Source organism: Bicyclus anynana, chromosome 14 (genome assembly GCF_947172395.1).
Source record: "Bicyclus anynana chromosome 14, ilBicAnyn1.1, whole genome shotgun sequence".
NCBI lineage: Eukaryota > Metazoa > Arthropoda > Insecta > Lepidoptera > Nymphalidae > Bicyclus > Bicyclus anynana.
In genome coordinates, this window is record NC_069096.1 from 3285792 (window position 1) to 3300478 (window position 14687).

The 14687-nt window shown below is 38.2% G+C and overlaps 1 protein-coding gene across 3 annotated transcripts in view; it reads right to left on the reverse strand.

Annotated features, from left to right (window-relative positions):
- LOC112048527 (uncharacterized) overlaps positions 1-14687 on the reverse strand; it is a 53936-nt gene that overhangs the window by 17201 nt on the left and 22048 nt on the right. For 2 of the 3 annotated variants that reach the window (XM_024086078.2, XM_024086080.2), the window contains exons 1-2: positions 6815-7074; positions 820-978 (exon numbers count right to left, since the gene is read on the reverse strand). In XM_024086078.2, coding sequence (XP_023941846.2) covers positions 820-978; positions 6815-7064 — 409 coding nt within the window. In that variant the 5' untranslated portion in view covers positions 7065-7074. Of the gene's footprint in view, positions 1-819; positions 979-6814; positions 7075-14687 lie in introns of those variants that run through there. The other variant, XM_024086079.2, reaches the window with a different exon arrangement.

Consider the following 14687-nt stretch of genomic DNA (forward strand, 5'->3'; position numbering starts at 1 on the left):
ACCATACTAGGTTACAAAAACTTGTACTTAATTCTTTTAAGGGAAATTGCATACGTTTTTTTATAAAGTACCACATAAAGGCACTGGCATGTCTCTCAGAAAGTTCAAAATATTTATTAAACGCAAGCTTTGGCCACTCAATGCGAATGCAAAAACAGCATTGCCTTAACCCTAGATTACTAAACTTTCGTAAAAATTACGACGACAAACTTATGATTCCTGGAAAAAACAAAGTTCGCGTAATTTCCTCATTCCCCGCTTCACTGTACCTTCCTAATTTCATTTGTCAGTTTTCTACGCGTTGTCATTGTGGTCGGGTGTGATATCTGAATTGAGGTATAACTAACGTGTCGTAAAATTTACGGAAGTTTAGTGTTTGTGTGAGTTTTGAGTTGTACTTGTTTTTACAAAGAAAATACTCAGGTTTTACAAAGATTTTTACTTTGTTATAGTATATCCACATAATATAATAAATATGTCTTTATATATTTACTATATATATATATATATATATATATATAGCCCTGTGTCCGTCTAAGGCTAGAAAAATGACAACAAACTTTTGCATGAAATGTAAAAGAGCCTTGTAAAATGTGTAGAGTAAAAAAAAAACTATTTTCATTAATATGTGATCTCTTAAGCCCAAAGAATAAATAATTGTAATTTCTTAAATATGATTCGTTGATTTATATCGTTTTATTTGCCTGTCGTATTTTTTACACGTCACTTATACGATAGTTTAGTAATCTAGGGTTAATGGTATCAAATCTCGTACACACAACAAAAGAAATAGAGAGAAATAAAAAAAAAATATCTTACCAAGTCTCCCTGGCACATTAAGCCTTAAATTCCGCATTCTCCACTCAGCAGTCTGTGGTGGTGGATTGGCACATACGGTGACCTGGATCTTGCCCTGGTTGCTATTTTCCCTGTACGTCGTTTTCACTGACTCGATCACGGGTGGTCCAAAGTCTTGAGCTGTGGAAGATTGTTTTATTATAAGTTAGGTAATCAATATAATGTATTAATGTAAGTTAGCTTATACATTTATACTTGGGTAATAAGTCGATTTGCGATTGTAAACAGCATAAATGAAACCTTTAAAATCAGTCTTTATCAGTCTTCAGTCTTTAGTAATAAGTACTTACAAATAAACGTTTATATTATTAGAGTTTTATTTCCCTTAGCTCATACGTATTTTTGTTAGTTCATTATTCTATCGACTCCCATGTAAATAATAGCTTAGATTTATGCTATCTCCGCACCGGAAAGCGCATTGTTGGTCGACCCTCCACTAGGTGGACCGAGGATATCAAGCGGGTTGCAGGGAGCCGCTGGATGCTGGCGGCGCGAGACCGTTGTGCTTGGAGGTCCATGCAAGAGGCCTATGTCCAGCAGTGGATGTCCATCAGCTGATAAGGTAAGGTAAGGTAATCTCTGACTTACTCATAAGTCTGTCCCTTTCACTTCGTTTTATAATGCTCTAATAAATAATGCGAGCGGGATCGGCCGCATTGACGTGTGTGTACTCTTCGCAGCAGAAATTGCGCCGGTTTAGTGAGCTAAACTTGTCGCAGCTTCGCCCGCGTGTTCTCGGAGAAAATGGCCTACAAACGAAGATTCCAGGACCCGCAGCTCCCTGAAGGTCCCAGGGCAGCACGTCAACTAGCGAAACTATGCGGATTTCACGATTTCGATTTCGATTTCGCGGACGCGATGGATTCAAGATCCAAGGACGCCTGCTCGTCTCAAGGCTAGAAAAATCAAGAAAAAGAAAACTCGAGTATTATGCGCGCCGCACCGCCTTTCTCCCGGACAGTGAAAATGCAACGCGCGCCGCGCTGTTTCGTACGTCGCGTCGACACGAAAAAGATCGCCCGCGCCACCGCTTATCAGCATCACATACCTCAGATCTGGGGTATCACTGAGATGCTGAACATGCCTGGCATCGAGGTTGAGTCATGGAGGGGCATGAATTGACATGACATTATACTGACGTGTCAAAAGTGCTTGTAAACTGAGCCTACTTGAAATAAATGATTTTTGTTTTGATTTGATTTGAAAAAATAAAAAAAATAATTCAACCCTACCGCTGCAGGACATTTGAGTGCTCAAGCATTTGGTGGTCAGGGTTCTAGAGTGAGGAACCTCCTCATAATACTCGCCGTCTCAAGAATAACCCTTGATCTAGCAGTCTAGCGAAAGCTTCTTAAGGTGTTGGTCGAAGCTTTTCTTTTTTTTTTTTATTGTTTACGAGTTAGCCCTTGACTACACCCTACACCTGATGGTGAGTGATGATGTAGTCTTAGTTGGAAGCGGGCTAACTTGTAAGGAGGAGGATGAAAATCCACACCCCCTTCGGTTTCTACACGGCATCGTACCGGAACGCTAAATCGCTTGGCGGCTTTGCCGGTAGGGTGGTAACTAGCCACGACCGAAGCCTCCCACCAGCCAGACCTGGCCCAAGAGACCTAAAACGCATTCCAGGAACTTCCTTGAGACTGGCTCGACGTGGGGATCCCCTTGGAATAATAAAGCCCTGCAGGCGCGCACCACGCAGATTTGAAGAAGCAAGGAGAGTGTGGTACCAAAATTGCAACTGACCTTAAGCCGGCCACACACACCACGACCCCCTCATCACTTATTTTTTAATCAATTATTCTTTTAAAATTATGCCGTATTTTTATTTGCTAAACAAATAAAAATAACGTGACATATGGCGCCCAACGTAGGGCCAGTCTCAAGGAAGTTCCTGGAATGCACCATATGATATGCATTTTATCAACGATTATATAGTAATCTCGCGGACGGACTGCTATTAACTATTTAGCAAGCAAGAGGGGTACCTACTAATGACATTCTACAATCTACATGCTTCTAGGGATGTGGCAGTCGACTTAAAATGGTAATGTGGCAGTCCGTCCGCGAGATTACTATATAATCGTTCCCCTCTTCTCTACTATTATAATAGATTATGTACCTCAATATCTATTAGACGGAATTAACTATAATAAAAAATATACTTTTGCTACCAGACGCCTACGAATCAGTTATTGAAGTAATTCGTTCTTTTTCAGATATTTTTATACGTTTAATTTAATAAAACAAAGCTCATAGTTTCATAATGTTGCTCCAGCCTTAATTTAATCTACTTGAGAAAACAACATGACAAAAAAAAAAAACTCCGCTGCGGCGCTGGCGTCGACATAACATACCTTCACTGTCTCCGTACTTAAATTTTGAAATATAACTAAACTAGTTTATTTTTCTACAGTCCAAAGTGTTTTTTCATTAATTTATGTTGTACGAAACCGAGTGAAAGTGTATCTTTGAGCAAAACTTAACATATAAAGGATTTATCGTGATAAAAAACTGCCAATAAGTGAATAATGATAAGTGAATCAGCTGTGTTTGAGCTGTCATTGTGATCACCTAATAAGTGGCACGCGATTTGCATCCCTATGTCTACTATATGCCGGGTCAATTTCGCTTGAAACATTTTATCAACATAACGGTAAAAGACTTTGTAATTTTAACCGCTTCAAGCGTACTTTGATTTGGCGTCACAATATTTTGCTCGCATAAACAACTGAAAATGCCGCGAAATGTGGAGTGTAGCTGCGGGTGCGGGCGTGCAGTGGCGAAGCAATCCCTCATGCAGTGTTACTTATGTAAAACAACGTACCATCATGAATGTTTAAACATAACTCTGCAACGGTTCGCGTCACTGTCTAAGGAATACCTAGCCTCCTGGCAGTGCCCCACCTGCTCCAACGTTTCCAGCCGCAATAGAGGAAACCGAGATAACACTCCGGTACGCAGTTCCATGACCCCTGTTGAAGAGACTACACCGATCCTACCTCCCCAACAAGATTGGCGTGCCTTTACACAGGAGCTGCAGGGAATGCTCAACGGGTGGCGTTGCGACATCGACAACACCTTGAGCCAGATTAGCAATGATATTAAAACTACACTAACCGATTTGAAACAAGAAATTAAATCATTGCGTGCGGACCAAAACAGCTTAAAGAGTGGCCTGTGTAATCTGAACAAGGAAGTTGACGAAGTAAAGTCCTCAGTCCAATTTCTATGCGAGCAAAATGCTGATATGGGAAAAAAAGTGCATGACCTAGAAAAACTGAATAAGGATGCGCAAAATTCCTTCAATATTATCTCAACTTTAGAACACAAAATTGACAGCCTAGAACAACAAGCAAGACAATGTAACATTGAGATTTGTAACGTTCCTGATAAGCGCAATGAAAACCTTCTCACAATCCTCGAAGCTATAGGATCGTTTATTAAATATCCAATTCAGCATAAGGATGTTGTATCAATCCACAGAGTGCCTCATGCGAATCAGCATGACAATAAACCTAAAAATATCGTTGTCAAATTCAGCACTCTCGCCACTAGAAATAACATAATAAGCGCGTTTAGAAAGGTAAAAAATATAAAAACCGATCAAATATGTATCTCCGGTCATCCACAACGTACATACAACGTACATAACGTGTACATGAACGAGCACCTCACGTTAAAAAACAAAACGCTTTTTCGTCGATGCCGCGAGGAAGCAAAACAATGTAATTACAAGTACGTGTGGATTAAAAACGCAACTATACTCGTCAGGCAAAGCGACAACTCACCCGCGTTTGCTGTACGCTCACACAACGACCTTATTAAATTCAAATGTGCCAGTCGTGTCACTCCTATGGATACTTAAAAATCAACTTTTATTAATATATATTATCTTTTCATGTTTTCTAGCCTACTTTAAAACTGTGTATACCTATTCGTGTTATGATAAAATCAGAGAAACTCAATATAATTTTATTAACAGCTGTTCATTTCTACATACTACCTATCACAAAACTACGAATAAAATCTTTAGTTACGTTGTAATAAGGGTTATTTCTTTAAGTAAATTATATTTAAGCCTTTGTAAAAGTGCAGCATCGTTGATTATTCTGAGCAATTTTTTTAATCATTCCTTGGTCATTTTATTAATTTTAGTCTTTATTTTATTATTTATAGTCATTTTATTATCTTTAGTCGAAAAATATAAAACCCGCCACACACTGTCTGTTAACCTGTTGAAGTTCCTTTTCACCTACATAAACACAAGCCTTCTATTAATATTGATTTATAATTATGATCGTAACAGTGTATAACAACAATATAATAATTTACTATCAAAACTGCGGGGGTATTCGCAGTAAACTACAGACCTTGCACATGAATATTTTAGCAAATTCATACGACGTAATAATTCTAACTGAAAGCTGGCTGATTCCTGAGATCTATGATAGTGAATTTATCGACCAGCATTACGCGGTGTTCCGGTGTGACCGTGACCGTGTGGCCACTAAAAATGTGGACGGCGGAGGCGTGTTAGTAGCGGTGCTGAAAAGTTTAAGACCATCTGAAATTACTTTATCTAACCACTACGACACACATAGATATCTGGAGTGCGTTAACGTAGAAATACCTGTTAACAAATCATTGGCGCGTCTCATATTCTCGGGCGTATACATCCCACCCAGTTCGTCTTCAGAAGCATATAGTAGCTACTTTGACATGTTTTCTGATTTAATTAATGAAACAAACGCGGATATTTTTTACATTGCTGGCGATTTTAACCTACCGTACGCTATATGGACTCAAAATTTACACGGTAATGGCCTGATATGTGACGATGTCAACCCCGTTTGCACAAAATTACTGAATTTCTTAGCCGCACTTAACGCTTCTCAATATAATAACATTCCTAATTCTTATAGCCAAGGCAGAATCCTAGACCTAGTATTATCAACCAACGACTGCAATGTCTATAAACCTGACGTCCCCTTATTAAATGAATCAGTTCACCATCCACCACTCATAATAAAAATAACCGAACGGGATATTCCTCTTCAACAAAATAATACCCCCCGATATAATTACCGACGGGCTAACTTTGAAGCCATTAACAAGAGTATAGAATCAACTCCATGGAACTCCTTATTATTATTTCTTGACAAGAACACTGAGGTGATAGTTGAAATTTTTTATGAAAAAGTTTCGCTCAGAGCAACTCGTGCTAAATACCCGATTTGGTTCACACCATCACTCATCCGCATTTTTAAAAATAAAAATAATGCCTGGCTTAAGTGGAAAAAATACAACAACATATCTGACTACGAAATGTTTTCTACCTACAGGGAAAGATTCAGTAAGCAGTGTGCTAAATGCCTTGCGGCATATAAAAAGTCGGTGGAGGATAGCGTGTGTTCCAATATTAAATATTTCTTTACATATGTTGCCCAACGTAAAGGTAAAGTAGGGATTCCGTCTAACATGAAGTTTAAGTCTGTGCACTCCCGCGACCCAGAAATCATATGCAACATGTTTTCAGAGTTCTTTCAGTCCGTTTACGAACCGTCATCGCTATGCATAGAGGACTGGTCCGCTCCCGATGGAGACTCATGTAACGAGATTCTAATAGACAATCTAGAATTCACCTTGGAACAAATTCGTAAGGAATTAAAATCTCTAGACGCCTCTAAGGGAGCAGGCCCTGATCATCTTCCAGCGACTTTCCTAAAAAATACGTACACATCCATCTTTAAGCCCTTAGCTTTCATTTACAACAAATGTCTTAGGGATGCTGTAGTACCACGTGTCTGGAAGCAAGCAAACATATTTAGTACCAGTACACAAAAACGGTCCAAAAAATGATGTTTCCAACTACCGCTATAGGCCTATGTCCTGCAGTGCAGGACATAGGTCTATATATCGGCTGAGGTAAGGTAAGGGCAGAAGATATACGTACATGTAACTCCCAGTGTCCACAATAAAGTGGATTTTTGAGTTGTTGGTTCGTAACAAGTCTGTGATCTAGAGCTCAGTCGTTTGTTTCCATTCTCGACCGCCCTAGGAGATTTTCGCTTTCCCGTAGTAACAGTACTTAGTGAATGGGCTACGGAAGGCTTGACACCCTTGTCGAATACTTCTTGCGGTTGGAGCTTGAACTGGAACGTCTGTGGTTTAAATGAAATGAAATGATAATTATGAAATAACATGAAATGACATGACGTGACATTCAGATGACTTGACATGACTTGACATGACACGACTTGACATGACATGACTTGACATGACATGACTTGACATGACGTGACATGACATGACTTGACATGACATGAATTGACACGACATGACTTGACTTGACATGATATGACACGACTTGACATGACTTGACTTGACATGAAATGACATGAAATTACTTGAAATGACATGACGTGACATGACATGCCATTAAATGACGTGACATGAAATGTAAATTTATTGATTCAACGTGTTTACGTCGCTGACAGGACGGACACCTACTACCACAGTATTATTATGTACATACAGTATTTTAACTAGGCCGGATATCTATATCTATACTAATATTATACCGAGTAAAGTTTGTAAGTTTGTAAAATTCTTTGAAAGGGGTAATTTTCGGAACTACTGATCCGATTTCAAAAATTCTTTCACCTGTAGAATGTTACGTTATCGGGGAGTGCTATAGTTTTTTCCGTTAATTCCGCTATATAACGCTCCGCGCTTTCAATTACGTAGTTCCCGTTCCCGTGTGAATATGGGGATTAAACATAGCCTATGAAACTCGCAAATAACGTAGCTTTCTATTGGTAAAACAATTTTCCAAATCGGTCCAATAGATCCAGAGATTTACCAGGATCCTACAACCACATAAACTTTACCTCTTTATAATATTAGCATAAGTCTCTATTTCCCTTGGTCATCGCACCACGCTCAAAGGGCTGGGGCGATTTTGCTAAGGGTAGGGGTAAAGTAAGAGAGGTATAGGGTAGGGTACGGGTAGGGTAGGGGTAGAGGTAAGGTAGGGGTAGGGTAGAGGTAGGGGTAGGGGTAGGGTAGGGTAAGTTAGGGGGTAGGGAAGAAGTGAACATAAGTAAAAGAGAACATTGACCGGGTTCTCTATTGAATATTATAATATTTTGAAAAAATTTGTTGGAGGGTATTTTGTATAATTATGATCGATACTGAAGCCTAAAATACTTTTTTGTTATTTTTTGTCTGTCTGTCTGCCTTTTTTTGACCGTACATCACGCTGAAGCCACTAAATGAATTCAAATAAAAAAGTGCCAAGTTCTTTTTGAGACCATAATACGAAGAATAATACGAAAATAAAATCAGAAACGGGTGAAGTAGGGGTAGAAAGTTTGTATGGAAAGTCCTTCATTTTTCTAATGTAAATGTAAAATTATTAGTGGACTATTAATTAAGTACGTTAAAAAGCTTGCAAAAATATAAATAGAAGTATGTGAAATAGGGGTTGAAAGTTGACATCGATATATACGCGGATGAAGTCGCGGGCGTCCGCTAGTTTAAAGTAAATACCTACAGCGCTGCGTGGCATTGGGCTGTTTTTTTTCAATATATTATTTTACAAAATAATAGCGCGGTTATTGACAAATTATACATAATATTACTTTGCTACTACTAATAGTAACTAGAAGGTCTTAACCCTGTGTCAGATGGTAACTTTGTATAAGAATAATTCAATATTTTCTATTAATTCCATCAATTTGTACAATTTGATTTTATAATTAATATTTAAATTAAGTGCGCAAGTGTACCCATATTATAATGCGAATTTCAAATAACATTAATTTAATTTACTTACACAATTGCGCTCGGCGCTCGTTGAGTGTGGCCGCGCACTTGCTATAGCTGTTCTGTTAACAAGTAACTCAGTGACTAGTGTTGCGACATGCTATTATTGATAATATATCGATCTTCGCAAACATTACACAATGGATAGGTTTCTAACTCGATCCTCATCCACCAGCAGCCTCAGCTCTAAGAGGCCTGCTGACGAAAATCCCGAGGGTTGGCGAACTCCAAAAAGGTACGCAAGTACCAAATCTTCCAAGTACGACGATGCTCGTAATTTTTCTACGAACAATCAATTTCAAGATCTACCCGTGGAAGGAGAAAATGTAAACAGCAAGTACTTCATGGACGCCACAACAAAAGTAAAAAAATCTGGACACATCCCACCTATAATTGTAGACGTGAAAAATAAAACTCACGAGGATATAAAAACTACTGTCAGTAAGTACACGAAACAATTCCACCTCCAATATAGGAGTGGTAACAAAGTTGCCGTTATCTGCTACTCTCCAGAAGCTCACCAAGCTGTGAAAGAAGGACTTCGATCAGACAAGGTACTGTTTATCACGTATACCCGAAAGGTATAAAAGGAAAAATAATCACAAAATTAAAATTAAAGAGTGATGTGCCTTGTCCTCCGTTTCTAATTGTTGTCACTATCGAGAAATACAAACCAAGACGCACAATTGGGACTCAATGCTTTAGATGTCAAGGTTTTGGCCATTCTTCCAAAAATTGTAACATGCCACCTCGATGTGTTAAATGTCCTGAAATGCACCCTACTTCAGAATGCTCTAAGACGGATCGGAAAGAAGTTGCTCACTGTTGCAACTGTAATCAACAACACCCTGCAAATTACAGTAAATGCAAGGCCAGATTAGAGTACATGGAACGGATCCAGACTCATGCTCGTAAGCCACCTCCTCTTATACACATTCCAAAACCTATTTCACAAACTAGGTCTTGGGCTAACGTAGTCGCATCAACAAAACCTGACGGAGGAGCCTCGGAAAGGGAGATACCACCAAAACAAATCGATCCGGAAAATGTTCGAACAACCTCTGCGGATGCTGCCACTAAAGAGATGTTCGAAATTCTGTTAATTTTACGCAAACTCAAAACGCAATTTATATCATGCACATCTCCATTAGAGAAAATAATGCTTGTATTCACTCATTTTAGTCAGTATGTATAATAAAAAAGGAATTCGTCTACTTTCATGGAACGCTGATGGCATACGCGGTAAAATACATGAATTATTAGACTTTGCAGTGTATTCCGTATCTGCTGATATATTATTTATTAGTGAAACTAAAATCACATCCAACACTTCTCTTAAAACTCCGGGATTTACCTGTTATCGCCAAGATAAGCATCACACTGGTCGTGGACAAGGAGTTGCTATATTGGTTAAAAGTAACATAAGTCATTCTTGTATTACCATTCCTATCACAAGAAATATAGAGGCTATTGGCATTACCGTCAAAGTCTCTGGTGTTGAACATATATTAGTGTCTGCCTACCAGTCCCCCAACTTACCCCTTTTGGACTATGACCTCGACATCTTATTAAACCTAGGTACCCATGTGCTTATTGCGGGTGATTTTAATGCAAATCACGCGTATTGGCGAAGTAGTTACATTAACACCCGTGGTAGGGTTCTATTCAAACATATGCTACGCCATGACTATACTAATAGCATTAACAACTGAGTCTTAGGGCCATAAATCATTTCTCTATATCTATCTCGCTTGCACTTATGGGTCTTATGGAGCCGTCTAGTGAAGGGTGTAACAATGAAAGACATATTATCGATAAGTAAAGTTTATTATCGTATCTTGTTCACAAAATTAAAAAAATTAACAATATTTGATTTAATATAATACATATTTCATATTATATAATTATTAACTAAATAAAATTAATCTTCATCTGAGTCTTCATCATCAGAATCTTCGTCTTCTGCCAAATTTATTATATATTAGTATCCATAGTGCGCAACGAGTAACACATGAATGTATTTATTTAATTGCAGTAAACACATTTATAGCAAAAAAAATACGCAATGCAATTACATTAGAAACCGACCAATCAGAATCGTCCAAATCATTATTGACTCATCATTAGCACGTGCGCAGGTAGCCGTTTATCGATAATTAGGGTGCGCAGGTAGGCGCGCTGCACATTCCTATCTTTTTTGACTTTTATGACCGGACGACTCAGATGATAATGCGCATACTATACACTATCCTTTACTCTGACATTCCCACGCAAGTAAATTACTCAACTGAATATAAACCCACTAAACCTGATCTAGTATTAGCTCATAATATCCTAAACATCAGTGATGTCCAAGCGACGGTAGCTCTGTCATCTAACCATTACCCAATTTGGTGCAGCGTTGGCGGTACAGTACATTGTACTGATAATAATACTTGTTTTTATAGGTACTCTAAGGCCAATTGGGGGTTATATCGTGGACATTTGGATGAAAATATTACTCTTTCCTCTAAGTCATTCAACTCCATTAGTGAAATAAATTTTGCTGTAGACCATCTAAATAAAACTATTATTAGTGCGAGAAACTTAGCTATTCCCATTGGTACATTCAGGAGTGATAATAAGGTAAAATTGCCTTCACGTGCTAGACAACTGATTAAATACAAAAATTACTTACGTCGGGTTGATAATGGCTTACCTAGTGGCGCTCTGAAGAAAATCGTTCGTAGTTTAGTAAACCATATATGTGATTTAATTACTAAGTTCAACCAAGCATATGGTGATGATTACTGGAACAACAGACTTGCCAAAATCGAAAATCCAAGAACTGATGTTTGGCGTGTATCCAGATCTTTAAAATCAAAAAACACTATGATTCCACCTCTTAAACTCCCGGATGACACGGTGACAACCAACACATCTGATCAGTGTGATGCACTTGCAACAGCTTTTCTACATAATATGAAACTCACATATAACTGGCCAAGTCCTACCCTAAATGAAACAATTTCCAATTCTTTTGAAATAATTAATAACTTCAGCGTGTCTAACAAGTTTAAGCTTGTTCGGCCGGTTGAAGTTCGTGCTATCCTCAAAACACTTAAAACCCGCAAGTCCCCAGGTTATGATGATATCGTCAATACACTGATTAAAAATTTTTCTCAGAAGACAATTGTTTACGTTACTAAAATCTTTAATGGGTGTCTTTACTTCTGTTATTTTCCAACTGCTTGGAAAATTGCTAAAGTAGTCCCATTGAAGAAACCGGGCAAAGATGACACTTTACCTTCAAGTTACCGACCGATTAGCCTACTACCTACATTAGGTAAATTATTTGAGAAGGTTATTTATACTCGCTTACGCACAGCATCTGAACACTTGTTAATTGACGAACAGTTCGGTTTTCGTCAATCATATTCAACAGCGCATCAATTAGCTAGGGTCTGTGAGCATATTAGTCGTAATCTCAATGTCAACCAATCCACTGGCATGTTCCTGCTCGATGTTGAAAAAGCATTTGACAGTGGCACGAGGGTTTACTTCACAAATTGGTGGTAAATAATATTCCCATATCATTGGTTAAACTTATTAGGTCATATATCGAAAATCGTAACTTTGCAGTCCATATTGGTACGACTAAGTCTAACTGCCAGACGATGCCAGCTGGCGTTCCTCAGGGATCCATATTGGGACCTTACTTATTTCTCTTGTACGTCAATGATATGCCCATTTAACCTAGAACAAAACTAGCCTGTTTTGCAGACGATACCGCATCCTACACATCCTCGCAGGATGTTGACTTAATAATTTGCCGTCTACAATTATCTGTTGATCTACTTCACGCTTACTTTTCGAAATGGAAGCTTAAATTAAATGAAAATAAGACTGAAGCCATTTTATTTACACGACATCGTCATCTACCCCAAAGGACATTAAAAATTGCAGGTCACAGTGTAAAATGGAGTCGCTCAGTCCGATACCTTGGATTAAACATCGACAACAAACTGAACTGGTCAAAGCACATCGCAGATTTACGCGTTAAAGGTGCACAAGCCCTCGGTGCTCTTAGCCCAATTTTAAATCGAAGAAGCAGACTTAGTTCTACTATCAAATTAAAAATTTACAGTGTGCTTATCAGGCCTACAATAACATATGCGTGTCCTATTTGGAGTAGTACATGTCGCACAAATTATAAATTATTACAAATTATTCAAAACAAAGCCTTAAAAATAGCCTACAATACAAAATTTAAAACTAACTTAAAACATTTGCACAACGACATAAATTTTCCGTTCTTATTTGACTTTATAATAAAACTTACTAATAAATTTAACTTAATGAATAAAACTCATCAAAAACCATTAATAAATACACTAAACACATTATCATATCATAAACATTGTCAAAGTGCCATTTATAGATAGATACGGAATGAATTGCCGGTCACATCACTATTGCTCCGTCGCCGACGACTCGCGTATTTTCGTGCCTATTCGCTAGCGCCACAGTAAAGATATTACAAGCAGTATAATAACTCGGCCGTATTTTTGAAATAAATACCTACAGCCGCGCGGTACGTAAACATGTCATAGGGCTGCCCGCCTGCAGCATTTTAATTACATTTGCTAACTTTGTGTTTCCACTTAGTTTTGTGATTGTAAATAAACTTTTTTTATATAAACAAATAAAATACGTTGTAAATTGTAGTAAAATGAGAAGTGATAAATAAAAATGCGTGTTTTTTGATTGGTTGATTTAATTAAGGCTGATACTACGTCAATGATCTTGAAGGATTGGTCGTATTCTTAAACATATTTATTTCGGTGATGCCATCTAGGTATTACCTCCACACTACGTGAACAAATAAAAAAAAAGATAAATACCTTCATGAAATTGTAGTGATTTAAAATAGATAATGAAACAATGAACAAACGCACTAATTGTCCCTACGATACGATAGGTCCCCTAGATTTCTCTAGGATTTACAAATGACGGAAATATCGCTGTAAATACGATACGATCCTTTTTGGAAGTCGGTTAAAATTCTCGTCATCACTGCCAAGCTGAGCAAAAGTTTTATGAGCTTGCACATTAAAGCGCATAAAATCCGCCATTTTGATTTTTTAAGAACTAAGTTACCCAGTGACACTCGGCCTATCTAGACGAGTCTAATGACATATCATTTATCAGTATGTGTGCTTGGCAAATTTGTTCGTAACACTCCCGAAGGTCGGCGCGGTCCGGGAGGGGGGTAACGCTGCCCAGCGCGTACGACTTCACACCCGCGCAGTCCTTTCCTCCCGTCGCCCGCATACAACAACAAGTCATAACATTCAAACACATACTCCTCCTTTGGGCTTCGCCGCAGTCGGGTAACAAATGATCCGAGCACAGTCACACAAGACATTGTACAAGCAGTCGAGGTTTTAACACAAGCTTATCGTATCTACTGTATCGTGATTCATGAACCGCGTATAACTACCTATTTCAATCGTGTCAATCACTTTCCTTTACTCTATTCACTTTATTTACTAATCCAGATACCTACCTTTATTCTGGAGATAAAAGGAAATACCTTATCCATTAAAAAATACAAGATTATGTACCTACCTACTAATAAGTAAATTTATTTTAAAGTCTTACCTTTCAGAGTTTCCAGGTAACTTAAAAAAAGTTATCTCTGGATGGGATAATTTTGAATTCATGCATCCAAAAACGGCACAGTATTTCCTACTGGTCATAATTAAAAAAATCTAATACTATTAATACACTTTACTCTGTTAATACACCGTGCGTTCTTTCGTCACCGCGGCACAGTCGCGACTGTCTTCACCCTACGATCACCCCATGTTTGAGGTGCGTAGGTATAGCTTGCGTTTCGACCTCTAGTATGAAGTCCAACTACTGGTTGTAATATCTTTACTGTGCTAGCGCTGTGAGGTTCGACGCTTTCGCCCGGCTTGATACATAAGCATCGTATGTTTCAATAATTATTGCTG